Genomic DNA, 26,335 nt, shown 5'->3' with positions numbered 1-26,335 from the left:
AAAACACTGTTACTGCTGCAGTGAAGCACCAGAGTCAGTTATAAGGGACAATAAGTTTATCACAGATATAAACTCATCATTTGAAACTGACATTCACCCAGATTGTCTTTGTCCTGAAGTTAAAAGCAGTTTGTTGGTCTAAAGTAGGAACAAACTGACGGACATTTCCAAAGCCCTGAAGAATCATTTAAATAAGCAGGGCTTGGATTAGGCCAGTTGGATCCTGGTTCATCTCCATCAGTCAGACTTCTGTTCTTCCTATCAAATGATATCAGTATTATACATGATGTCTCTTTTATGTGGGCGCCGCGCTGCGTTGCTATCGAAGTAATAGATCAGCTGTGAAAATGATTAAAAGTGTCAGCTGAATATTCATGAAAGGAAGCGGGGTTGCCCGTCCCTTTCATCATCTGCATTAACCTTGTGTGTGCAGTCGCTGTCCCCTCTCACGGTGATTAAATCCAGCCAACCCCTTTGCTCTTCATCGATTCGGTGTGGTCTCATCCTCTTGAGTGTTTTTGCTCTCTGTTGCCAGCTATCCACGAGAAGTCGGCCGGAGAGACGGAGGCCATCGCCTTCGACGGACGGACCTTCATCGAGTACCACAATGCCGTGACGAGGAGGTGAGGAGGAAGAACGTCTTTTTAAGCTTCATCTCCACAGTAGCAGCTATTAGCCAAATAACCGTCTTGTCTATCCGTCTCCTCCCCTGGTGAGTGTGATGGGATCATCAGCGCTAGGGCTTCAGGGAACCTAAGAGCCTCACTAATAGCTCTCTCTGTGTCTGTGGGCGACCCTGCCTCGCTTTTGACAGGATTTCTCTAATTAGCCAGACACTTAGCAATCACAGCCTCGCCCCGAGCTGCCGGCTCGCCGCTCCGCTCTGCAGTCGCTGCCGCCGGACAACAGGAACGCACGACTTATTATCCTGATTGGATCAATTTCTGTTATCCAACAGGAGTCTGAAGATTTGTCAGCTGAAGGAAAGAGACAGATTTGTGAGACAAAAACAAAACAACAACCTGAAGACACAGATGATGATGTAGTTTTTGTGTTTTGGTTGCCTCCAGGTTTGCATAAAGTGTAGAAGTGATGAAGCAACAAAGGCAGCAGGCGTATGGTCGCTGCTCTTCACACAAACACTGCGCTGTGTGAAAACCTGGGGTCTGCCTCACGTCTGCGTCTTAATGTGCATCTGTCCCTGTCCCTCTATCTGCCGTCCACTTCCTGTCTGTGTCTCATATGAATGTCCCTCACTGTCTTCTCCTTTCAAGCCAACTGACCAATGAGATCCCAGAGTAAGTAGACTCAGTCTGGCGTTCAGATCAAGTCCAACTAACAGAACAACTCATTTTATTTTAATCAGTTAACCCAAATAAAAAGATTAAAGTACATTCAGCTTTCACAGATCTTCACATGCAGACTCCATTTCCATCATTTAATTTGACACATTTAATTATTTTGGAATACATTTGCAGTCAGTTTTTTGTTTTTTCCAATGCAAAGGGAAGCATGAATGTCTGCATGATAAGCTTCATGTTCAACCAGAGTAAATGAATTGCTGTACCATGATTGTGCAATAATTTATGCATGGTTGTAACTCGTTCATAAACGCAATGAATTGCAGTGTACTTTAGGTGGGAATGACTGAGGGCCACTTGAAAGCTGGAGGAGACCTCAATGTTCGTAACGCCTGAACTCTTCTGGATTTCATCGCGTTAGAACCTAAAACTTTAGTGGATTACAGACGGATTCTGTTAAACAGGCCAGTCCAAAATGTTTCACTGACCCGTTACACATGCAGAGTCTGAAAGATTAAAGATACAAAACACAACCTCTAGTTTACTCAGAATGGATGGCGAGGTTCTGTGGTCATCAACGTTCAAACCTTTCCACAGCATCTCAGTCCAGGCTTTGACTGGACCATTCTAACTTATGAACATTCTTTGATTTAAAGGAGCAGTGTTGTGTACTTTACAGCCACATAGAGCCATTTCATAGTACAATAAAATAACTATGTTATCTTCAGTTGTTATAAAAATGCTGCATATCAAATATGACTTAAACAAAACATGACTTAACGCCTTGAAATCGGGGCTCTGTCTCTTTAAGAAGCTCCAGCTCTTTGCATCAGTCTGCCTTTGGTCTGTCATCATAGCAGTGCTTCTCATTATGCCGTTTACAGCCGTTTCTACCAGTGTTTCACTGAGGAGCAGCTCCTATAATGAGCTGAGCAGACACACAGTTCCACCAGCTGTTTGCTAATTGCTACTGCCACTAGTCTGGAGGGTCTGCTCCCTGAGCCGGAAGTTTGACTGGAGGAATCAGTAAATGAACTTATCACCAAGTGAAAAACATTTTTCAGAATAATTGCACACAGAATGATGTCTGGGGGCAATATGGACTAAGAATTTTATTATTATAATTTGCAGTTCTGTTACAATATCGATAAAAATTTTGATTAAAAAAACTATTTATTACCTGTTTTTTAGCTAACTTCATGACTTTACAACCACAAACATTGTCCTTGCAAAAATTCCTCCATTTTTAAACAGGCATGGTCAGGACACCACTTCCCTTAAAAAGTGTGATTTATATTACTTTATGCCGCTGTAACAGCATCTAATCGTGTTTCCTTATTTGCTGATATTCATTGTTTCAGTGGACAAAACAGGAAAAATAACTTTTATCATAACACTGTCAGTTTTGTTTTTTATTTAACATCATCAATTGAAAGTTATTGAGACAACACAACAAAATTCCTATAAAATGATTTACAATACATGATATATGCTAAATGCACATGCCTACAAAAAAAATAAAAAAACATTTCTATAAACAGAAATGTGGACTTAATGAAAAGTGTGTGTAAAAGGTTATTTTCAAAAGTCATTTTGATCTGACAAACGAGAGCCATCAGACGTTTACTCTCATTTATTGAATATTTATTGCCTTCCATGTCACAATTAGTTTTGCACATATAATCCTTAGAAAGCACATTGAAGTGACTAATTTACCTTTGAACAACTAAAGAAAGAGAAGCTACATAGTTAGCTTAGCAGTGTAATGAATGAAATAAGCTCTGCTTAACCTGCCTGGTGGGTTGGGCAGCAGGTAAACCAGGCGCTGAAGCAGAACTCGGCTCCAATCAGGCCGACTGAAAACTCGATCCTCACCACAGTTTTTTCTTTTTTTCAGATCTCTAACTGTAATTTTGAATAATTACAGAGCCGGCAGTGTGAAATGCTGTGACGTGTTAATCACAGATTTATCTGCCTGTGTATAGCAGAGCTCCAGTGGAGAGCACTCCACAGTGGGCAGCCTGGGCCTCAGTCTCACTTAGCTAGAGGGACAGAAGTCCTTGGAGCCAGACTGTCAAAGTTTAATAGATGTTACAGTCGCTAAGAGCAACCACGATGGGCGTGGATCAAGGCAAACCAATCAATTCAGCAGGATTTTACAAAGATAATGAATACCTCTGTTTTTTTCGAGCGGCCGTTAAGTAGAAAGTAAAAAGGCCAAAGTGTCAAACTATCACCTTCGGGTGCCGTTTCTGTTTCTTCGAACGGTCGATTCTCTAGACTCATTTTAAGGTTGACGAATCACACGTGACTCATCTGATACTGTGCTTGACCCCATTCTTTGACAATCGGCCAATTTTTTTTCATGCAGCGCTTTCATCTCTCAGCAGAAGGTAATTGCAGCGGAGCTGTGGTGCGCGATGCCATAAATATAAAAAAAGGAGCTGCTCGATAATTGGACGCTGACTTTAAAGCCAGTCGCTGATGGTAAATGTACTTTATCTTTACAAAAAAGCTTGAAAAGCTAGGATATTTTTCATTGCATCCATCCTGACTGTTGCGTTTTATTGAGGAGCGTCCGTGTTATCAGGGCTGATGCTTCCTGTGATCCCACAGCAGCTGTTCTGGACTCTCCATGCGGTCGATGGAGGAGTGCAGCAGATTAGCTTTTTGCAGCTCCGGGTCTCTAAGGGAGACTTCTGTGAGGCGCTGGGCTCACAGTGTTCTTCCTTCCTTCCTCCCTCCCTCCTCCTTGTTTCCTTGTCCCTGTTTGCGCTTCCTCTGCATGACTTTCTCCCTGCTCCCTTAAGTCCCGAATCTCTGGAGAACCCGTCCGACCAGAGGTGAGTCTCTTTAAGCTTTTCAACTTTGCCCTCTTTACTTGCATGCCACCTTTGTTTCATCCCTCTGCTCCTCTCCAGACAGCCCCTCCTTGACCTTTGACAGGCCTGAAGCCTCCCGTTCTATTGAAAAAGTTTTAAAATGATCATTTTTATATGCTAACGTGTCGAACAGCCTCTCCTGACATGCATATCTACGTATATATCTACTGCTTCACGGGCAGGAATGTCTGATTAACTTTGGACTTTAATCAAAACATTTGAATCAGGGCACTGATTATACAACATGTAACATCAATACATTTTTAAAATAATAATTGGCTGCACAAGTTTGGATGTTAAGAATGTAAGACAGACTACGACCAGCAGGAGGCAGAGAAACCCAGATTTAAATCGCCCCCAGATTTATTTATTAGACCGATATTTTAAATCATTTTCTGAAATTGGTCAATAAAGATGTTAGTGCTGATTTATCGTGCATAATATATTAGCATATATTGCTTTGGTGGTGCAGAAAAATGGGTGTGCACTTACATGCGACACATAGGGGCGCCATGCTGTCCTAAAAGACCAAATCAGCATCTGATTTGGTCCTGATGTAAGCGTAACTACTGACTGTAACAGTGTGGCACAGAACTTACCAGTTCAGCGTCTCAGTCGCTTGTTTTCCTCTGACCACTACTGCCACCTAGTGGTAGAATGTGGGTGCCCTCTGAGGACCTGTGAGCAGCAGATGATGCCCAGAAAGCAGCAGCATCGCAGCAGGAATCAGTGCAGTGGGATTCAGAGTTCTGAGTACCAGCCTTGTTTTATTCATCATACGTTCTGCACCTTTAATAACCTTGACCTTATCACTGACAAGCTGCTGCGGCGAGATTTACTGGGCCTTGTAAACTCTTTGAGGGCTTGCCAGGAGTCGGGTTCACCCAGGCTTCATTTTTGTTTGTTCATGCTTATTTTTCTCCCCTTGAGGAAAAAAAAATAGAAAATGCAATGCTCTTAAATCTGTTTACCTCAACAGCTTTAGATAGATATAAGGGGTGTACTGGTTTCAGAGTAAAGGGGAAAAATTAATTTCTTGTTTTTTGGGGGGGGGGTTGCAAATATCTGCTGAGGTGAACTGGCCTGTAAAAGTTTTAGATTTTGCTGGTTTCATAGTGAAGTATCCTGATTCAGGAGAGCGCCCCTCCCTTCCCGTTTCGTTTGTTTGCTGTTCTGTGTGCCGGCTGCTTTCTCTCCACGTGTCTTGTGTAATCTCTGTTTTTTTCCATCCTTGGTTGCTGTATGCGTCCTCCTCACCCTGTCTTTGTCTTTCTGTGTAGACTCCTTTTGAAAGTAGCAGAATCCGTTCCAGACGAGCGAACAGTTGCAGAGAATCCGCCTGTTTACATTAGGATTTTCTGCGTTTTCCCTCTAAGTGTTTCTGTATGCAGCGGCGGCTTCTTCCAGGCGCGTCGGTTTCCTCTGCACAGCTGAGGCGGTGGAAGCCTCTTAAGGATAGAGGAATCAGCTCATCCCCCCCAATGCTGCACTGGGTGAAGAGGCGGGAGATATAATGGCTGCCTAGTTTAGCCTCTGTAAAGTTGCTAAGGCTAACACAGAAACAGAACCCGCTACTTCAGAGCTCTGTCTTAGTTTCCTTAAAATGACCCGAATGCTGTTAGAATTTGGCTCACAGCCCAAATTTCAGGGATTTTAGCAGCAAATACATTAAAATCATGTATAACAAAATGCTGATTTATGAGCATTCCTGGTTGTGATGTGTACTTACCTCCAAGTACATATTTTACTGCAGCAGCATTACCTCCCACTGATTTAGTTTAAAATCCAGCCTTTAATTTAAAAGCATTGATTCAGTGAGATGAAAAGTAATTGATGTTAAAATCAAAGATTATTAGTACCCATATAATCTCAAACTCATAATTAGTAAACCATTATAAGCTGTTCCCACAGGAGACAAGTATGGAACATAAATATATTCATCTTAGCAGCACAGAGAATAGAAAAAATCCCCTTCAAAGCTCGCTGCTGGAGAACTGCAGAAAGAGCAGCATCTTTTTGTCTCGTTTCTATAGAAACCATCAGAAACTAGCCACATATCAATGAGTTGTTTCCAAAAAACGTCTCTTCTGTCCTACCATGACAAACATAAATGGGTTTTCTTAAATCTTCTGTTATTGGAAACTCATGACTTTGGTCACATCAGATCATGAAAACTCCAGCTGGATGAATGAACGTGTGAAAAACGACTTCATAACAACTGCTGGTGTGGCAAAGTGAAGTCATCTGGGTTTTTCTGACTCCATTTGTAGTTTTTATTTTTATAGTATTTATTATTTATGAAATTGTATGAATGTTTTTCTTGTGTTTGTTTTATGGAACGATGGATGGAAATGGGCATTTTGATAAATCCGGTATATTTACTACAAAGTTGTACATTCATTAATATGCACCGTCACATTGAAATAAAAATAATCAATCAAACTAAAGGTTAATCAAACTGAAGGTTGGATTTTTCTAACAAACCAAACAGATGAAATCATTGCAAGGTTGTGCTGCTGCAAATGAAGATGAATTTATTCTCAGGTATTTTAATCATCTTCATGCGGCTGCTAGTAACTGAGTCCAGATAAACTTCAGACGTTTACCTGAAGACTTGCTGGGTCTGGTTCTGGTTCTGATGTTCTGTCCGTGTCCTCCCAGTGAAAAGGCTCTGCTGGTCAACAAGTTTGAGCTGAGCGTGCGGACTGAGGCCACGCAGGGTCTGCTGCTGTGGAGCGGGAAGGGCGTGGAGCGCTCCGACTACATCGCGCTGGCCATCGTGGATGGCCGTGTCCAGATGACCTACGACCTGGGCTCCAAGGCCGTGGTGCTGAGGTCATCGGTGCGTGTCGACACCAACCGCTGGATACGCATCAAAGCCAGCAGGTAAGAAAAACGGAATCAGCAGCAGAAGCTTTCTTTCTTCCTTGTTCAGTTAAAGGAAGATTAGACTGAATTCGTATGTCTTTGTGTTGCTGCTCACCGTGTGATATCTCACCTGAATCCTCCGCTTATTTCTGAGTTGATGACTCTGGTTAGTTTCAGATCAAGGCTGCTTTCATGCCCGGTCACGCCCACGTTTGAAGCTTTACACAACAGACAGGCGCGGTGTGGAAGTCGGAGCTTAGACATGGTGATCAGTGTTCAGACGGAGAGCAGCTGCTGCAGCCCAACATGTCTGCCACACTCTGCAGAACAAGATTCATGAGAAATAACTGTTGTATGCATACACAGACAGGGATGTGAAAGTGTGGAAACCACAATGTCTTTTCTACATTTTGTCCCCATAGACCCATCCTAACCTGTTCACGGAACATATTGGGTCACTTTTAATGCATTTTATTAGGATGTTAAGTGATTGACCAAGAAGTGCATAACTGTGAAGTGGAAAGAATATATTTTTATAAATAATCTGTTAACTGTAGAATGCATTTATTTCTATTTTTCTTGATAAAACAGTTTGATTGAACTTTGCTGAATCAGCTCCACCTCCAGGATCAGCCTCTATGTAGCTCCAACCATCTCTTTAATTCTAATCAGTGTTTCTGTCCTTTCTGAGGAAAACCTTCCCGCATCCTGACGGGGCCACCGCCATGTTTCACTGCTGCATTAAGTCCAATGTGCAGCGCCAGCTTTCCTCTATTTTCAGTTAAAAGTTTCATTTTGGTCTCATCTGACCAAAGCAGCTTTTTATTATATTTACTGTTTATTTTATTGCAGAAATTAAAATAAACTTTTATGGGTTTCTTTAAACATTAATCTTTTTTTACCACTTTTCTAATGGAAGTCAAATTTGTAAAGTGAAATATAATAATTTTTCTACTTTATGTGGTTCCATTAAACCCCAATAAATACTTTGAGGTTTGTAGCTGAATGTGGAGAAGTGAATAAATAGTTTTGAAGGCATTGTTTGCTGTGTGGTATAATATATTGGTTGTTAGATAAGTTTAAATGTGGACATAAGTTACAGACTTCTGAATTAAAACAGGACAATTCACTGAAACACAATAAAAACATTTATTTTTGTTTATTATTCTAGATTATGATTAAATGTGTTGCCAATGAAAATAATTCTGCTTTCCGTATCAGCTGGCTCTCTTGTGGGTTTTGTCCTTTTAAAACCACAATATTGACATTTTAGCAGCACTTGTGTAGTAATTTTTTCTGTTATTTCATTCTGTAGTTTATCTAATATAGACATGTTTAATCCAGGCAGCCAACACAGTCATGGATTCCCACTCTGACTTCTACAAACCACGGGTAATCTTCCTCCAAGTGGAAAAACACAAAAAGCGAGCAGCACTTTTTTGTTGCACAGTGATGTCACGTTAATTGATTTGTTCATTAGAAACAAATTAACAGTGTGAGGGTTGAAAAAGAGCCATTTAGCACCTTCTCCATGTTCTCTGCTTTATCGCAGGAGAACATTTGTTTCCAGCTTTGCCTCAAATGGACCTCTGTGTGGATAATTAGATTGGTTTTTGTCATTTAAGGCGAGAACAATCGATCCTCAAAAGGCCGCTCACATCCATTTTAAAACGGATCTCATCCCAGGCTTTCCTCCTATTTACAGCAGATGCTGAAAGATGGCATAATTTAGAGATAATGTTGGGAAGCAAAATTATGCAGCATGCAGCTCACATAGCTGCACAGATTTCTGTTTGTGCCTCGCTTTTAATGGCTCTCTCTTGGCTGGAGACTTTCTTTAGTGAGTTTTAATCTTTGCAGTCTTCAGATTTGGTGAGTGTGTGCAGAATGGAGGCTTCTCCAGCATCTGTTAGCTGCTAGGCTAATTTAGAACGCTGCATGGAAAATGCTCTTATGTGAATGTTCACTTTACTGGAAGTAATTTGATGGAGATAGATTTGCTGATTCACATTAACAGGAAACTTCATACCAGCCTGAAAAACGTCTGGGCTTTGACTTCACGATGATCCCAGTCTGAAATAAAACTGCAGTCCTTCCTTCCTTTCTGTGTTTATGTTCTTCCTTCCTCATAGTGATCTTTTGTATATAAATTTGAGATTGTTCTTTAGGAAGTTGGACCCTGATAAGAAGAGTTGATTCACTAAATGGGTGACTCATGCATCAGACCTGAAGCTGCCTCCATCTTTGTTTTGGTCTGCAGGGCGCTTCGAGACGGCTCTCTGCAGGTGGGCAACGAGGCGCCGGTGACAGGCTCATCTCCTCTCCGAGCCACGCAGCTGGACACAGACGGAGCGCTCTGGTTAGGTAGGTCTCAACATTTAGAACTCCAAATAGTTCTGAGTGTGTGTTTGCGTGTGTGTGTTGGTTCCCTCTAACTAGTCGTGCAGCGCTGCCAAATAGGAGTAATAAACTCATTGTGGAGGAAGAGCAGAAAAAAATGATTGCAGTGTTTGCAGAAAAGCTCTTTTCATTACTGAGGTGAGAAATGAAAAAGTGTTTCTGACTAACTCCAAAGTTCTTCCTCTTCTGAATTCAAAATGACCTAACAGCCGGTTATCTACCTGGAGTTCAATTTGGGCTGAACTTGGCTTTGAGGAATGTTTTTAAGAGAGCACTCTGAGGAAATACCAGTATGAAAGTGGAGGCGAAATAAAGTCCGGCTCTTCCTAAAATGCAGAGTGAGTGTTGGGAAATGGAGGCGGTGTTTTCCGGCCGGGCCTCATGCTGAGCGCAGTCAGGTAGACGGGAGGCAGCACAGTGGAACAGGTGCTGATGGAGCCCTGCAGCACCAACAGCTAATCCTCACACAGCCTCCTATCGCCAGCGCTTCTTCATCCTAAATCCCTTTTCACCGTTCATCATTAATTCATCTGTAAATTGCATGAAATTAGTCGACTTCTGATTCTGAGGCTCCCAATCCGATTAATGGGGGAAAGGACAGCGATGTAAAGAACCTGAGAAAGGAAATGAACTCATGATCCAACCAGACAGGAAGGAGAGAAGGTGGGATCTAAAAAAACCAAACTGAGGTGCAATGGCAGCCAGGTAAAACATTAACAGGCAGGATTAGCGCTGCAGGAATGCTGAATAAAGATGTTTCATGCTGATTTAGCTAGAAAGACTCTAATGACAACTTTGAATTCGCTGACTTAGAAAAGTAGCTCACACAGCAATTAGGAATTACTAAGCCCTAAACACTTTAGGACTTAGTAATTCTTTATTTTTTGTTTCAGCAGGTATAAGATTAGCTGAAGGAGAAGAAAAGTAATGAAGTATTAAGAAAAGCCAACAGTCAGAAAAGAAGCTAACACCAACATTGTTAGCAGCTAACGCTAAGCAACTTAAGGAACAGAACAAACAATTTACTGAATGTGTAAATATGCTTCCTAAGACATGACAAAAATATTCATATCTTTTTGTTTTATTTTGTCACAAATAGAGTAAAAGTTTTACAAATCACAAACAAGTTGTTTAGAAGAGATCTGTCCAGGTTTAAGTGGTCTGTATGTGTCTTATAGTTTACATGTTTAAGTTAAAAACGGTCCATAAATACCATGTGTTTCTTCAAAGAAAAACATACAGTACAGACCAAAGGTTTGGACACACCTTTTAATTCAATGAGTTTCCTTTATTGTCATGACTATTGACATTGTAGATTCACACTGAAGGCATCAAAACTATGAATAACACATGTGGAAATATGCACTAAACAAAAAAGTGTAAAACAACTGAAAATACCCCTTATATTCTAGTTTCTTCAAAGTAGCAACCTTTTACTGCTTTGCACACACTCTGCATTTTCTTGATGAGCTTCAACAGGTAGTCACCTGAAATGGTTTTCACTTCATAGCTGTGCCCTGTCAGGTTAATAAGTGGGATTTCTTGCCTTATAAATAGTCATGAAAATAAAGAAAACCCATTGAATTAGAAGGTGTGTCCAAACTTTTGGTCTGTACTGTATATCTTCTAGAATGTGCCATAAAACTGTCGCTTATCAAAACATTCATAACTTTATTAAAGAACAACAACAAAAAATATCAACAAAACATGTTGAAATTCATGACTCAACAAAAATAATAATCTCAGTAATTATTGTTTCAACAAGGTGTTGCGCAATTCTGTGTGTTTCGGTTCCATTACCAAAATAACTAGCAGAGCAGGAGTTTAAAACTAGCTCATCAACCACGCTGTGTTCAGGGAGCACTTATTAATAATCACAAAATAAATATCAAGCCTGAAAACCTAATATCGCAACGGACTGAATGTTATGTTTTTAACGTAATCTCTGTTCGGCTTGCGGAGCACAGGTGGTTACCACGGCAACGGGTGTGCTTAAACGACAAAGAGAGACGGAGAGTAAAGAGGTACTAGTGGTTTTGAGTTGGAAGCTGCAGGATCTTCAGAACAAACAGGCCTACTGATTATCCCTCTGTCTGGACACAGGACCAATATAACCAGTTTAAAAGCTAAAATGAATGGTTATATGCCAGACATGGAAAGCTGGGATGCATTCCATGTCATGACGTTCAGAATTTAGGTATCATGGCATCTCGCGGTGTCAACATTGCAGCCAGTGGGCTGAGGAAAATGCAGCTTCATTTTGTAGCAATTCAAGAGCTACCCAGCTTTTATCACTTCGCAAAAAAATTCAACAGCACAGAAACTCCAAAGCACACAAAGAAGCTATGTATATATATATATATATATATATATATATATACTGTACATATACCATATATATATATATATACTGTATATACCGGTATATATATATATATACTCAGGGTTTCCCCCAGAGAACTTGCTAAGCCCAGTGGTCAGGTGCTGAGGCGGTCCACCAGCGGTCCACTGTGTTTTTGTATTCAAAGATGTTATGTTGACAGGAAATGTAAAAATATTACTGCGTAATTATATGTTGCGGGAAAATATCACCAGTGAAACGCTATTTAAACCCACAACTACAGAATCTTAAAAATAACAAATCAAACAATACAATTAAAATGAACATCAATTATTTGCACTTCTGTTTAATCCAAATTTAAGTCAGCGGCTCCATCAGGCCCCCCAAGGCTTCAGGGGCCCCATAAATGCTAATATTTTAACACAGACCACAGATACATAAATGTAACATTTATTTATTGAGATTATCAATGGTGTTAAAGGACCTGGCAAGTTTACTTTGTAAAACCTCAAAGAACAATATTCATAGTTAGATTGTTTTGTTACCACAGCAACAATCTGATGCTTGAGTTTGAGCTGTTTGTTCACAAATACAAATTAGTAAACTGTAATTATAACTTATTGCTTTTTAGATTGGCCAGTTAAACTACTCCCCATCTCCCAGATTTCACTAAATCTAACACAGAAGCTGTTGGAGGTGCTGATGTTTTAGCAGCAAGAGGGGCCCCTAAGTCAAAGTCTGCTCAAGGCCTCATACAGCCTTGGACCGGCCCTGCTTGATGAGTTAAATCCTCTGCACTGCGCAGAGATGTGGAACAAACGGGAGATTTAAATTAATGCTGCTAATGTGGCTTTAGTAGCTCTTCCATTTCGTGTCTATTGAGTTTTTAACAAGAGTCACTGAAGCTGTTCTGGTTGCTGGAGTTAATGGGACGAGATTTGCAGATCCCGCGCGGCCGCGCGAATGAACTCTGGCTGACTAAGTAGAAAACGCTTCTTTTTTTTTTTCTCCGAAGAGTTTTTTTGCGGCGCTCGTATTTTTCTACAGTAAGCAGACAGGAAGGAGGGTGAGATGGGGGAAGACATGCGGCAAAGGTCGTCGGGACCGGGAGTCGAACCCGCGACGTCCGCTTCGAGGACTAAGGCCTCCAAACGTGGGGTGTGCTAACCCACTGCGCCACAGCACGCCCCAGAAAACGCATTTGATATGGTTTGATGCATCGTGTAACCGGAAAAATAATACTACTACTAATAAAATAATATAAAACCAACGTGATGCGTGACTACTAGGCGAGCGCTAAAGCTCCTCACTGGGCTGAACCTGCATGATGAGGTCAGAACTGGTTCGTTAACCACTAACACACCGGTCAACTGGGAACACATACATAAACTTTACAGCAGGGGTCTCAAACTCCAGTCCTCGAGGGCCGCAGACCTACAGTTTTTAGATGTGCCACAGGTACAAAACCCTGGAATTAAATGGCTTAATTACCTCCTTGTGTAGATCAGTTCTCCAGAGCCTTGCTAATGACCTAATTATTCTATTCAGGTGTGGTGCAGCAGAGGCACATCTAAAAGTTGCAGGACTGCGGCCCTCGAGGACTGGAGTTTGAGACCCCTGCTTTACAGGGAAGACAGAGCCACACGCTGGGCAGCGTGTTGAGATGGAAAAGCCACATAATGTTTTGTTCACAAAGATAAATCTCACCGCACCTCTGAATTCGCGACTACAAGTTATTCCTGTGGTTCACGTAGAGCTGCGCAACCAGAGCTAACACGGCGGGGTTTAAACTCTTACCTTGAGTTCTCCAAAGAAAAATCATTTCTCACAGGAAGTTGATGTAAATATCCATACAGGTCAGTTTGAGTGAAAAGAGGCACGTGCGATCCCGCTGAGGTAAAGTGAGGTAAAGCAGCGGCAGCGCGTGAGGCAAAGCGCAGAGGCAACATAACAGGAGGGTTAATACGGAGCCCCCTAGGGGACATGGGGAATTTTTTTTTCTTTTGCGTTCCCTCGCAAAACTGTACTGGTCAGTTATGCAGCATAATTGAATACTGTAAGCCTTTCTTACGGTGGGCGCCGTACTTTCTGCTTTAATATAAGGTTATGTGAGGTTTTTCCATGAATGTCAGTATCTTTTTGTGAAATATCTGAAGTTTTATATCTTTCTTTAGGATAGAAAGGCACCACAAACCTGTGATATAAATAGAAACTTTCCGTAAGTAGGAAAGAAATAAAAATACATCCTAATTTGGACTATTTCTGAGTTATTATCGCGGGTAATAAATCATCTGACAGTTTTGATTGTGTCTCTGTTGTGTTCGTATCTGAATGGTTTAAAGAGCTGCTTTCAGTTCCATCTTAGCCTTAACAGACATAAACATGCAATAAAAAAATCAATTTTCAGTCAGTGTTTTGCACCAAACAGTTAATAATAATAAACAAGTTTTATTATTAAAAACACGACAAACTAATGATGGTAAAGGGCCGCACTGGTTTAACTCTGGGAATCTCATCTGTCCGTGTATCATCCATCCATCCATCCATCCATTTTCTGTTCACCCTTGTCCCTAATGGGGTCGGGAGGGTTGCTGGTGCCTATCTCCAGCTACGTTCCAGGCGGGAGGCGGGGTTCACCCTGGACAGGTCGCCAGTCTGTCGCAGGGCAACACAAAGACATACAGGACAAACAACCATGCACACACACTCACCCCTAGGGAGAATTTAAAGAGACCAATTAACCTAACAGTCATGTTTTTGGACTGTGGGAGGAAGCCAGAGTACCCGGAGAGAACCCACGCATGCACAGGGAGAACATGCAAACTCCATGCAGAAAGACCCCGGCCGGGAATCGAACCCAGGACCTTCTTGCTGCAAGGCAACAGTGCTACCAACTGCGCCACTGTGCAGCCAAATGTCCGTGTATCAATCAACTCCAAACCTTTTCTTTGTTCTGTCACAATTATCGATTTATTCCATTTTGATGATCAGGCTCCAAACTTTGCAAGGACTGACCGCCCCGCTCACCGCTTCCTAATACACACAAAGCCAGTATCCTTCCCATTCATACCTGGTGACGTCACTCCCACATCGACACACCTAAGTCTCAAAGCCGCTGCTCCTGTCATATCAATAATTACTTATTTCATTCATATGGCTCTTACAGAGCCTCAGTGAAAACTTCTTTATTATTATTAACTGTTTGGGGCAAAAAACAGATTGAAAATTGATTTTTTTACTGTATGTTTATGTCTGTTAAGGCTAAGATGGAGCGGCACTGAAAGCAGCTCTTTAAACCATTCAGATACGAACACAACAGAGACACAATCAAAACTGTCAGATGATTTATTACCCGCGATAATAACTCAGAAATAGTCCAAATTAGGATGTATTTTTATTTCTTTCCTACTTACGGAAAGTTTCTGTTTATATCACAGGTTTGTGGTGCCTTTCTATCCTAAAGAAAGATATAAAACTTCAGATATTTCACAAAAAGATACTAACATTCATGGAAAAACCTCACATAACCTTATATTAAAGCAGAAAGTACGGCGCCCACCGTAAGAAAGGCTTACAGTATTCAATTATGCTGCATAACTGACCAGTACAGTATTGCGAGGGAACGCAAAAGAAAAAAAAATTCCCCATGTCCCTTAGGGGGCTCCGTATTAACCCTCCTGTTATGTTGCTGGTCAAATTGAAAGTTTTAAAGTTTAAATTATTTTTTTTAAGTACTTGGAAGTATTTTTTTGCATGGGACTTTTTCTATTTGTCTTAATAGGTACACTCTAGATATAAATTTTAAATGTATTCATTTTATACATTTGCAACCCCCGTGTCTACTTTTTACATAGATACTGTTTGGCAGTCAAGTTGAAGGGTAAAAAAGATTTAAAAAAATGTCCAATTCCATATGTTTCCTTATACTTGTAGCTATTAACTATATTTCACCACACACACACAACATACCACATCACACACATACATGCACACGCGCACACACATGAACACCCATTCTCACTATTCTCTTTACTTCACCAGGAAACTGCGAGAAAGCAGGTGTTCATACAACTTTTGATGGGAACCTTTTCTGTTCCCGTGGACAAACTCAACCCACACTGAGTGGACACTCAGCAGAAGTGGGTTGAAATATAAATACTCTGCATGACTCATTTATGTTGATTTTAATCAGCGGGTCAATTTGACCCGGACAGTATATTTGTCTCAAGTTCAACTATAAAGATCACCCATTATAAAAAACAAAATGTAATATAAAAATTTAACTAAGATCAATTTCAAGGAAATTATTGGTTTTTTGTGTCTAGGTTTTTTTCAGTGGACAGAAAAAATTTAAATTCAATTTTTCATGTCCAAATGAGTAAATGAGTAAATTGTCGTTATTGATCCTTAATTTGTGAGAAATGAAAAAACATCATTGCACAAATATTGATTGAAATGGTTAGTATTAATCATATACAGAAATGTTTTGGAGGAATTTTTTGGTTTCTGACACTATTGCATGATTAAACACTCCCCATGGGTCAAATTGACCCACGAACATTATTGCTGTACCTCAGAAACGAACATAACAGGGGGGTTAAATGCATAAACTCTAAACTTATATATTATAATTTATAAACCTATCCTTTAGGAATAAATCTTCTCTAGTGAAATGCTCAGAGCAACAGAGACAATATATATATATATATATATATATTTTTTTTAGTTAATATTTTCCTAAAAACAAGCAACCCTTAGCCTGGAAGGAGTGTGTGTGGGGGGGGAAGCAAAGCATGGCGGCTGCCAGGCTTATAATATACTGGGGGAAACCCTGTGTATGTATGTATGTATATATGTGTGTGTGTGTGTACACTTCTGTCATAGTACCCCCAAGAATAGCTTTGGTCATAGCTTTGTTTTCTGTAGCTGCTATTCAGTTTTTTTTTGCTTTGATTTGAGAAATAAACTGTCAGCCTGTCATGTCCGTCAGCGGCGCCTTCGTGTGAAACATCAAACACTGAGACGCAACCTGACAAACCCAGCGCTCGCTCGCTCTGGCTGTTTGGCGCAACGTTTCAGGGAATTTTCAGCTTTAATTTGTTCACAGATCCAATCCCACATCCTGCCAGGATCGCTGCATGAGTTTTACACCAGATCAGTTTACTAATGACACGGTGATGAAACACTGCAGACGTCTGAAGCTCTGAATAGAGACAAAAATAACCTGTGGGGTTCCACTTTCTCTTATCTATAACCTCTATAACAAGTTAAAGCCAGAAAACATGAACTGGTCACTCTAATTTAAAGTTATGTATACTGTTGGGATAAATGTTCCTTAGCCAGGCTAAGCACACACATTTTCAGCAAACTTCTATAATTCCTGTTGGATTATGGTTAAAGCACTCAATCAGAAATCATGGAGCTCATCACCATTGGTTAGTTTTCTCACATTAATCTGTATTTCAGTCCACTAAGCAGTTGATGTTAGAGTCATTCCAGGAGCTCAGTGTTACCCATTATCCACTTCAGAACCAGTTTTGGTTTATTTGGGATTATTTTCCTGTTGGTTCTGTCCCAGTTTCAATAATCTGACCTGAGCTGTAACCTAAAGGCAATGAATGATGAGTCCAATCACCACTGCAACCAAAAATTTGGTTAATTGATAAAAACTGATTTATCACCTAATTCTACCTTAAGAAAAGACATATTCCAACGCATCATTAGGTTCTGATGTTTACTCTGAGGGTCCTCAGCATGTCCTGGTCGGTGTGTGTTGCTGTGTGTGTCTGGGTGTTCATGTCCCTCCGTTCCTCGTCAGGCGGCCTGGAGGTGCTGGGCGTGGCGCGCCGGCTGCCCAAGGCCTACAGCACCGGCTTCGTTGGCTGCATCAAGGACGTGGTGGTGGACGGGGTGGACGTCCACCTGGTGGAGGACGCCTTGAACAGCCCCAAAATACTACACTGCTCCGCCGCCAAATAACCGGGAAGAGAGCGAGCACTGCGAGACCGGAGTAAACAAAACAAGAAACCCTCCCTCCATAACGCCCATGTCTCCTGCTGTAATTATTTTCTATTTTTGTATACTTTTCATCACTTTTTATATGGGGAAATAATGAAATATGTTTTTAATTTGTGTTGGAATTCTTTTTGCCATTTTCTTCTGCATCTCCACTACACTTTATTTTTTTCTTCCTTTTACATATATTTGTGGAAAAAAGCTATTTTCATTGTATTGATTTAGTTGTTACCTTAAAAGCAACACGTTTTGTTTTTAATTTCTCATTACTTGAACACGGTTCTGATCTCTGGCTGCTGCCTTGTCTTGGTGCCGTCTCTACCAGACACATTCCCTCCAAGCATGGCCCTTACATCTTTATGTATTCCCTGTTCAGAGCCGCAGCGCCATATGCATAGGTTCTACCCTGGTATTATTCAGCCCGCTATATTTTCCTAATGAAATATCAACCGAGCTGTTACAGTGACTAAGTGCACTGTCCGGCCACTCCATCGACTCCCATCTCACAGCTACAAAGAAAGAAATAAAAGATAAACCCGCTCTCCAGTCGACTCTCATCAGAGCCTTTAGTTTTTGAAATATGACTAACAACCGCGCCGACGTGATGGAGAGAGCTCTGCGTCCCACAATGACTCTCATTTCATTAACCATGAATCATAGATACCCATAAATGTTATAAATATAGACTTCTATATATAAATAATACCTAAGACTGTGAATATGTAAGATGGGTTCTCTTCTGAGACTTGTGCTTTTCATGTACTGTTGTGCGTTCTGTTCTACAATCAGCAGATGAACTAATGTTGACCACTATAAATGCATGCACTTCTGCAGTGTTGGTTAGAATCTGGATTTTTTTGTTTTGTTTTATTGACACTGTTTCTAAAAAAAATAATAATTTGAGAAAAGTGTATTTTATTTCTTATGATTGCAGAAAGTACAGGATTGGGATTATGCTTTAAGGTTGTGTTTTTTTTTTGTTTGTTTGTTTGTTTTTGGTCTTTGGTGTTTTGTTTTGTTATTGGGAGCTGTTAGTTTTTGCAGGAACTCGATGAGTTGTTACCGGATCTAACCTTAAGGAGGCGCTAAAAGCAAAGGCTGAAGAAGAAGGACAGAGAGGTGAAACAAGGGGAGAGAAACAACTCCTGGGAATATCCTGTAAAATAATCAGTTGTTGTCACTAAAAGACACAGAGAGAAATTAAAAAAGAAAACAAACTCCCCTAACTCTGCTTGGGACTCGATTCATTTTCTTTTTGTAATTCCGAGAACATTCCTTGAGGAACAGATTTTAGCTTCGGCTGTTGAGTGAGAGTAAGAGGGGTGACGGGTTGAAGGAGAAGCTGGTACGTTCTGAAGCCATAACAGCCGCAAAAACGGACAAGAACACCCACAATCCCGCAGAACTCTGCACGTTAGAATAGCAAGGCAACGGACTGTTGCAACATGGAGCCGAATGCAATAAACTGAGCTGACTGACTTAAAGACACTTGTTTTGATATGAGAACCTTGGCAATATTCTGAGACTAAAATCATGCCTGTTTGTGACTGAGTATCAAAAGGTCTTCTACTGTTTTTATCTTCTCACTTCTGTTTCTCCTTGAAATCATCAGGCCACTTGTTTTTTCTTTGTTTTTTTTTTTGTACAGCCCCCGCGGTTTTAAAAGTGTAAATTAAGCAAAAGTGTGATATGTGGAGTTTTCTGTTTTAGTAATATACACTGGAGCCATGTCTGACTTGTCTATACACTTATGGATTGATATACTTCGACGTGGGAGCGATGTCATCACCCTGAATTTTAGAGTTGTGTTGTGTGTGTCCACGCTCGGGGAAACCCCTTTCTGGTGTCCCAAGACTGGGTTTTATTTTTAACAAGCTAGATCTTTGAATCAAACCCAAATGGGTTGCTTCTGTGTGGCTTTGGTGGAAACTGAATTGCCTTAAAAACAACCTGCCACCTTAGCTGTTAGCAGGGAATGAAGACATCACCCCATCTTACCGTTTCCTTACATTTAGCCAGTGTATTAGCCTCATTCCAATAATGTAAATGGAGTAATACATAATGATAATATTAGTAATAATCCCCAAACATAAAAAAAGATCCCAGAGGGTTTCTGCAAAAATGTTTTTTTAATCTATTTACTGTTTTTTGGATCTGTTTTCTGTTCCTTATTTATGTCTCCATGTGGATTCTCCTCCATGTCTGACCTCTGTAAACTACTGTCTGACTGTGCAGACCTCGTCAGCGGGCAGCACAGCGAGTAAGAGTGGCATGACCTGAACATTACTAACTTTATGACCTTTGTCTTGTGTTCCTACCACCATGAAATAAAAATGTCAACCAGATCCACCTCTTTCTCCTTCCTCGTCTTTAATTGGAGCTGTTGCAATGTCTCATTTTAAGATATTAACAGTGGGTCTTGATTAAAATTTTCAATCAAGTTAATTCCAGGGTCTGTAATTAATCACAAATAATCATATTTTTATTGAAAACCATTGACAAAATATGCAACATTTTCAATCCAATCTAAGTTTAGCATTTTACAGTGCTATTATTTAAATTTCAAGTGATTCACGAACCCCTGATTGAACCTCTTTGGAAAAATACTTGTTTAGAAATGTGGTTGGTGGGCGCTGACATTAGCTTTGCTGACATTAGGGCTTGAATAGCTCACAGCCTAACTTTTTTTTCACAATTTAGAAAACACAGTAGTCTTTTCCAGTTTTCCATCAGATTGTTTTTTGGAAGGAAAATTAGTTCCCGTTGGCCTAGCGATGCGACTTTGGTGTCCATCGGTTTGTGGAAGCCATTGGTCCGTTAGATTTACGGGCGTACTAGAAACACTGAACTTTTGTACGTAAAAAAAAAAAAAAGCGATTAATTGCGTTAATTAATCAATTTTGAGTGCCTTAAAATCAATTTAATTAATAGAAGAAGAAACATATTTAATAAATTTGGATTAGATATAGACAGACAACTGTCTTGTAGCTTCTATCTTCCTCTGTCTCTTTTAGCCTCTTTTAACTGCTTACACGCAGTTAAAAGCAGTTAAAAGACTGCGGTGGTGTTTTGATAACTTATGTTATGTTAGTTTTCACTTTGATATTAAATGGGTTTTTGTATTTGTAAAAACAAAATGTTGATCATGATTCATTTGTGTTACAGAAACTTCAGTCCCAACTATCTCAGTATATTTTTGTGTAGCAATAATTTACATATGAATCAGCCTTAATTGAGTTTCATTATTTTCATTTAGCCTCTAATTTATCCACATGCAAACTGGAAGACAACTGCAAACCAACTCTTCAGGTTCTAGTGGATAAGAAATTGAATCATTAGTTTGATGTTTATGAGAAACTCATAAACAGGTATAATCTGACAGAGATTTTGACAACCTTTCCTGTGTTTATTTCCTAATATATAAATCAAATATGGCAAGCTCTCATGCTTCCTACAGAGCTGCCCGAAATGATATGAGCATCGCTTTCAACATTTCCACTCAACTTTCCGATTTAATGAGATATTACTTTCATGCAAATGACATAGAAGGACACAATTTATGTGTTGTTAGTTAAATCTTGATGAGATGTTTGTTATGAAGCAGTTAGAAACCCTGGCTTCAGTCTGATTAAAGGCACATCCAGGAATTAAAACCAGAACGGCTGGAGCTTAATTCAGGGAAATGAAGTTTCCAGGAAAGGCTGAAAGTTAGCTGAAATGGAGTTTAGCTGAAATGAGCGTTTTTGATGACGAGGTTTCAAAGACAGAAAGAAACATGGGAAAAGCCAAAAAGCTCTGAGGTAGCTAGAATGTTTGAAGGAATCTCAAGCAATGCAGTTTGCTGGAATGTCAAAGAACAGTTCATGAATTATTCACCACATCTTCTGTAGGAGAAACCTCAGGAAAACCTTGAGCTGGAGCATCAAACCTCCATCAGTGATGAAAGAAGTTAGTTTGTATGTAAAGCGTCCTGACATGGCTTTGTAAATAAACAAACCAGCGATCTGACGCTGCTGGCTGGAAACGCCTCGGTTTCATTTTGCTAATGTTTCCTACAACTCTGGATGAAAGTGAACTCTGGTCCATTTAATCTACAGTTCAGGTCATAAGTTTACATACAGTCACAATCAGCCTGTACGTCACGTTTACTATGAGCATTTCCTCTAATTTATATGGAGTCTAACAGACACATAAAGACTTAACATGTACTTTCTAAGCCAGTAACATTTGGATAGAGGTCTCTTTGTGTGTTTTTCTATATTTTTTAGCCAACACCCTTCAGGCATAATTCTGAATGGATATTTGATTATATTTGTAACAAATACAGTTTAGTTTATTTCAGTTGGTTCATGTCTTGTTGTGGAATCAGTTTTTAAAGTGTATTTCACACATTTTCTACTGCAAAAACACAAAATTTCACCAAGTGTTTTTGGTCTGGTTTCTAGATCAAATGTCTTAGTACACTTATTTTAAGACAAAACTAACTTACAAGTAACTTTTCAGATACAGGAGTTTGTTTTAAGTCAAGTCCTTGATTTTGATTAAAAAAGTGAAAGATTGTTTCACTTATGGGGAAAACGTCTTGTTACAAGTGAAATAATCTCCCTTGTGAACGAGACCTCTTTCAAAAGAGAATTCACAAAAAATCAGCCTTTTGCTCCTGATTCTTCATTTTCTATCTCAAAGTAATTTGGTGTACAATCAGTCCAGCCTGGAAAAATACCTCTCATTAAATAAATCACTGAACAAACAAAATTAATGTGATGTTCACAACAGTGACAGTTTAAGCTTCTTCATTGAAAATGCTAAAGTTGTCCAGTTTTATCAATCTTCACCTAAAGCCTCCAACCAGATGTCCGTCTTTTTGTCATTTTTATGGACGGGAAATTCAAAAAACCTCTTGAGACACAAAGGGTCAAAGGTCACTGCCCAACATAGCAAACCCCTACAGGGTGAAGGGACCATCCTGCTTTCAGTTTTCCTGTGGGGAAGCAAGTCTTTGTGTTTCAGAGTCCCAGACTCAACAGGACGTCGGTGTGTAAGGTGATAAAACCCAACCCTTCACTCCGGCTTCTGATTCCTGCACTTCACTCCACAACTCATCAAAATCACCCAAGAAGGTTTTTAATAACCAAGTGGCTCAGTGTTGGTTTACTCCTCACTTCACGTCCAAACATCTTTTAGAGAATATATTACTGCAACATTTAGGAAGCAGGTTTTTAGAGTGGGTTAATGGATTTAAGTGTGTTATCAAGTTAAATAGGACTTTCTAACCCTTCAAAAATCATGTGCAGCAAACAAATCAATAAACGAGAAAACTTTATGCTGCAGGCTTGATGTTCCTCCATGGAGCATTTTGCCATTAGCATCAGATTGAGTCGCTCTCTATCGACCTTAAAGCCTTCACAGAATGTGAAACATGAACTGAAAATACAGCATGAAGTTGAAAACCAAACTGGAGATTTTGTGAATACAGTTTGAGGCGACTTTGTTCAAGCTGCATCACAATATTGGTTTTGTTGCTCACATGAATAAATTCTGACCAATCAATCAATTCACTAGAGTAAAGCTACTTCTGGTTGCCAGGACAACGTTATTTTAAGACTTCAGGCCTGTTATTAAACATTCTGGAGGTAGTACAGCCAAGTGAATATTTTGATGATCGAGTTTTGAGGCTGTTTCTAGTCATTGACATGACTCTAAAAAGTTCATATCAATACAAATTCTGATTCATGGTTGAACAGAAAAGTCAAAGTCAACTCCACTAACAGTGAAAAAATTAATGTCATGCACAAAAGATTGTAATATTTTAATTTGTCATCTCCCTTACTAATGGTGTTTTCCTCAAGTATGAATACATCATAGACATAAGCACAAAAATCATGTGCTAGATTAAATAAAGTCCATCCTGTTCAACCGACTTCCCTTTAGCGCTGAAGAAAAGCATCTCTACAGCATGATGCTGCCACCACCATGTTTCACCATGAGGATTGTGTTCACTTAGTTTTCTGAATGAAGACTGAAAAGGTCGTCTGACCAGAAAATCTTCCTCCATATTTTGACTGTGTCGCTAAAAGAACTTTATAACTGTTTTTTTAGCAGATTTTCTTCTTCCATAAAGGGCAGAATCATAGAGGACATGATTAATATTTGACCTGCTGATAGATAGAGATTCGTCCTGGGTTCCTTAAGGCTCTGGATGTTGTAGGGTTGTGTTGGCTGATGCGATTCTGCAATATTGCATGAACATCGGGGGCAGTTCCCCTGGATTGGCAGACCGGGGTGGTGGTCCTCCTGTTCAAAAAGGGGGACCGGAGGGTGTGCTCCAATTATAGAGGGGTCACACTCTTAAGCCTCTCTGGCAAGGTCTATTCAGGGGTCCTGGAGAGGAGGGTCCATCGGAAAGTCGAACCTCGGATTCAGGAAGAGCAGTGTGGTTTTCATTCTGGTCATGGAACACTGGACCAGCTCTACACCCTCAGCAGGGTCTGGAGGGTGCAGGGGAGTTCGCCCAACCGGTCTACATGTGTTTTGTGGACTTGGAGAAGGCGTTCGACCGTGTCCCTCGGGGAGCCCTGTGGGGGGTTCTCCAGGAGTATGGGGTACCGAGCCCTTTGATACGGGCTGTTAGGTCCCTGTATGACCGGTGTCAGAGTCTGGTTCACATTGCAGACAGAAAGTCGGGCTCATTTCTATTGAGAGTTGGACTCCTCCAGGGCTGCCCTTTGTCACTGATTCTGTTCATTACTTTTATGGACAGAATTTCTAGGCGCAGCCAAGGTGTTGAGGGGATCCGTTTTGGTGGCCTTAGGATCATATTTCTGCTTTTTGCAGATGATGTGGTCCTATTGGCTTCATCAGGTCGTGATCTACAGCTCTCACTGGAGCGGTTCGCAGCCGAGTGTGAAGTGGCCGGGATGAGGATCAGTGCCTCCAAATTCGAGACCATGGTTTTGAGTCAGAAAAGGGTAGAGTGCCTTCTCCGGGTTGGGGGAATTTGGGGGTGAGTGGGGGTGTCCTGCCTCAAGTGGTGGAGTTTAAGTATCTCAGGATCTTGTTCACAAATGAGGGAAGAAGGGAGCGAGAGATTGACAGGCAGATTGGGTAAGGGCACTGTACCTGTCTGTCGTGGTGAAGAGAGAGCTGAGCCAAAAGGCAAAGCTCTCGATTTACCGGTCGATCTACCTTCCAGTGACGTGCGGTCAGGGGAGGCAGGTGAGGCTCTGCCTCACCTGTAATCATGGAAAAATAATAATGATAAAATCATTTATATTGCTATTTTCACCCTGTGGTTTGTACTATACCTATTTTTCATTCAACTTAAAAAAAAATTCAGATTATTGTTTCTTCAAAATCGCTGAATTTCTGCATTTTCCCATTCAAATGCTCGGAAGCTCAGCTGGTGAGGCAGCAGCGAGCTGAGCCTCACCTGGGATTGCGCAACTTCTCGCTAACTGCACTGGCTGCCATTCTGAGAGCATGTTCCTCCTGTCTGTACGTCGCCAATAAAATGGCTAAAAAACATTTAATGTATGAGCTGATTTTCCATAATTTAGCTTATGTATATAATGTACAGTGTTTTTTGTCACCAATTGTGTGTGTAACGTGTTTCATGTGCTGAAGAGCGATCAAAAACGGCAGAGAACAGATTCGAGGTGAGGCAGGCAGTTCTCTTGCCTCATGGCAGGGGGCGCTCATGATCCCAGACATTGTGATTCCACAACTGCAGAGTAAGATACTGTAAGCGAGCTAGCCATGGAGCTAGCCATACAGTAAAGTCAAGTGCAGCGATATATTTATAGTTTTCTCCTCTTACCACAGTAATTAATTAATAATCGCAAAATAATACTAAAACAATACTACTGCAACAGACTGAATGTTCTGCTTTTTGCTTGGGAAATATTTGAGTGTTTTTTATTGTGGCGTTGTTGTCAGTTGCTATGGCAACGAGTCTGCGCGTAGCTGCGCTGATACCGAGAGCGACAAAAGACGTGGTTTTGGGTTGTACTTTAACGGGTTTCCCCTTCGCTGTGGAGCACAGCACGAAATGAATAATATCTACATGTCCAAGTTTGATTGAGTGAACGGAAATAGTCTTTTTGCCCTCCAGCGTTGTCCACATGCGCGCAATTTCCTTACATAAACAATAACATGCAGGGGGTCTATATTTGTAAATCTGAATATGATTAAGTCAGTGCCTCACCAGCTATGAACCTCACCGCACGTCCCTGCTACCTTCCCACCCTCATCTATGGTCATGAGCTTTGGGTCACGACCGAAAGAAGAACAAGATCATGGATATAAGCGGCCAAAATGGGTTTTCTCCGTAGGGTGTCTGGGCTCTCCATTAGAGAGAGGAGCTTGGTCATCCGGGAGGGACTCAGAGTAGAGCCGCTGCTCCTTCACATCGAGAGGAGCCAGTTGAGGTGGCTCGGGCATCTGGTCAGGATGCCTCCTGGACGCCTCCCTGGTGAGGTGTTCCGGGCACGTCCCACCGGGAGGAGGCCCCGGGGAAGACCCAGGAAACG

The 26,335-nt window shown here is 40.8% G+C and overlaps 1 protein-coding gene across 10 annotated transcripts in view; it reads left to right on the top strand.

The window, feature by feature from the left end:
- Positions 1-20,156, top strand: part of agrn (agrin) — a 466,151-nt gene extending 445,995 nt beyond the window's left edge. For 5 of the 10 annotated variants that reach the window (XM_032562688.1, XM_032562681.1, XM_032562671.1 and 2 more), the window contains 6 exons: positions 536-623; positions 1,275-1,298; positions 4,112-4,144; positions 6,845-7,069; positions 9,312-9,415; positions 17,611-20,156. In XM_032562688.1, coding sequence (XP_032418579.1) covers positions 536-623; positions 1,275-1,298; positions 4,112-4,144; positions 6,845-7,069; positions 9,312-9,415; positions 17,611-17,771 — 635 coding nt within the window. In that variant the 3' untranslated portion in view covers positions 17,772-20,156. The remainder of the gene's footprint in view (positions 1-535; positions 624-1,274; positions 1,299-4,111; positions 4,145-6,844; positions 7,070-9,311; positions 9,416-17,610) is intronic. The other 5 variants (XM_032562741.1, XM_032562712.1, XM_032562704.1 and 2 more) reach the window with 2 other exon arrangements.
- Positions 20,157-26,335: the final 6,179 nt, after the last annotated feature.

The sequence above is a fragment of the Xiphophorus hellerii genome, chromosome 1 (genome assembly GCF_003331165.1).
Source record: "Xiphophorus hellerii strain 12219 chromosome 1, Xiphophorus_hellerii-4.1, whole genome shotgun sequence".
Classification (NCBI taxonomy): Eukaryota; Metazoa; Chordata; class Actinopteri; order Cyprinodontiformes; family Poeciliidae; genus Xiphophorus; species Xiphophorus hellerii.
This window is presented reverse-complemented; position numbering and strand designations above follow the sequence as displayed.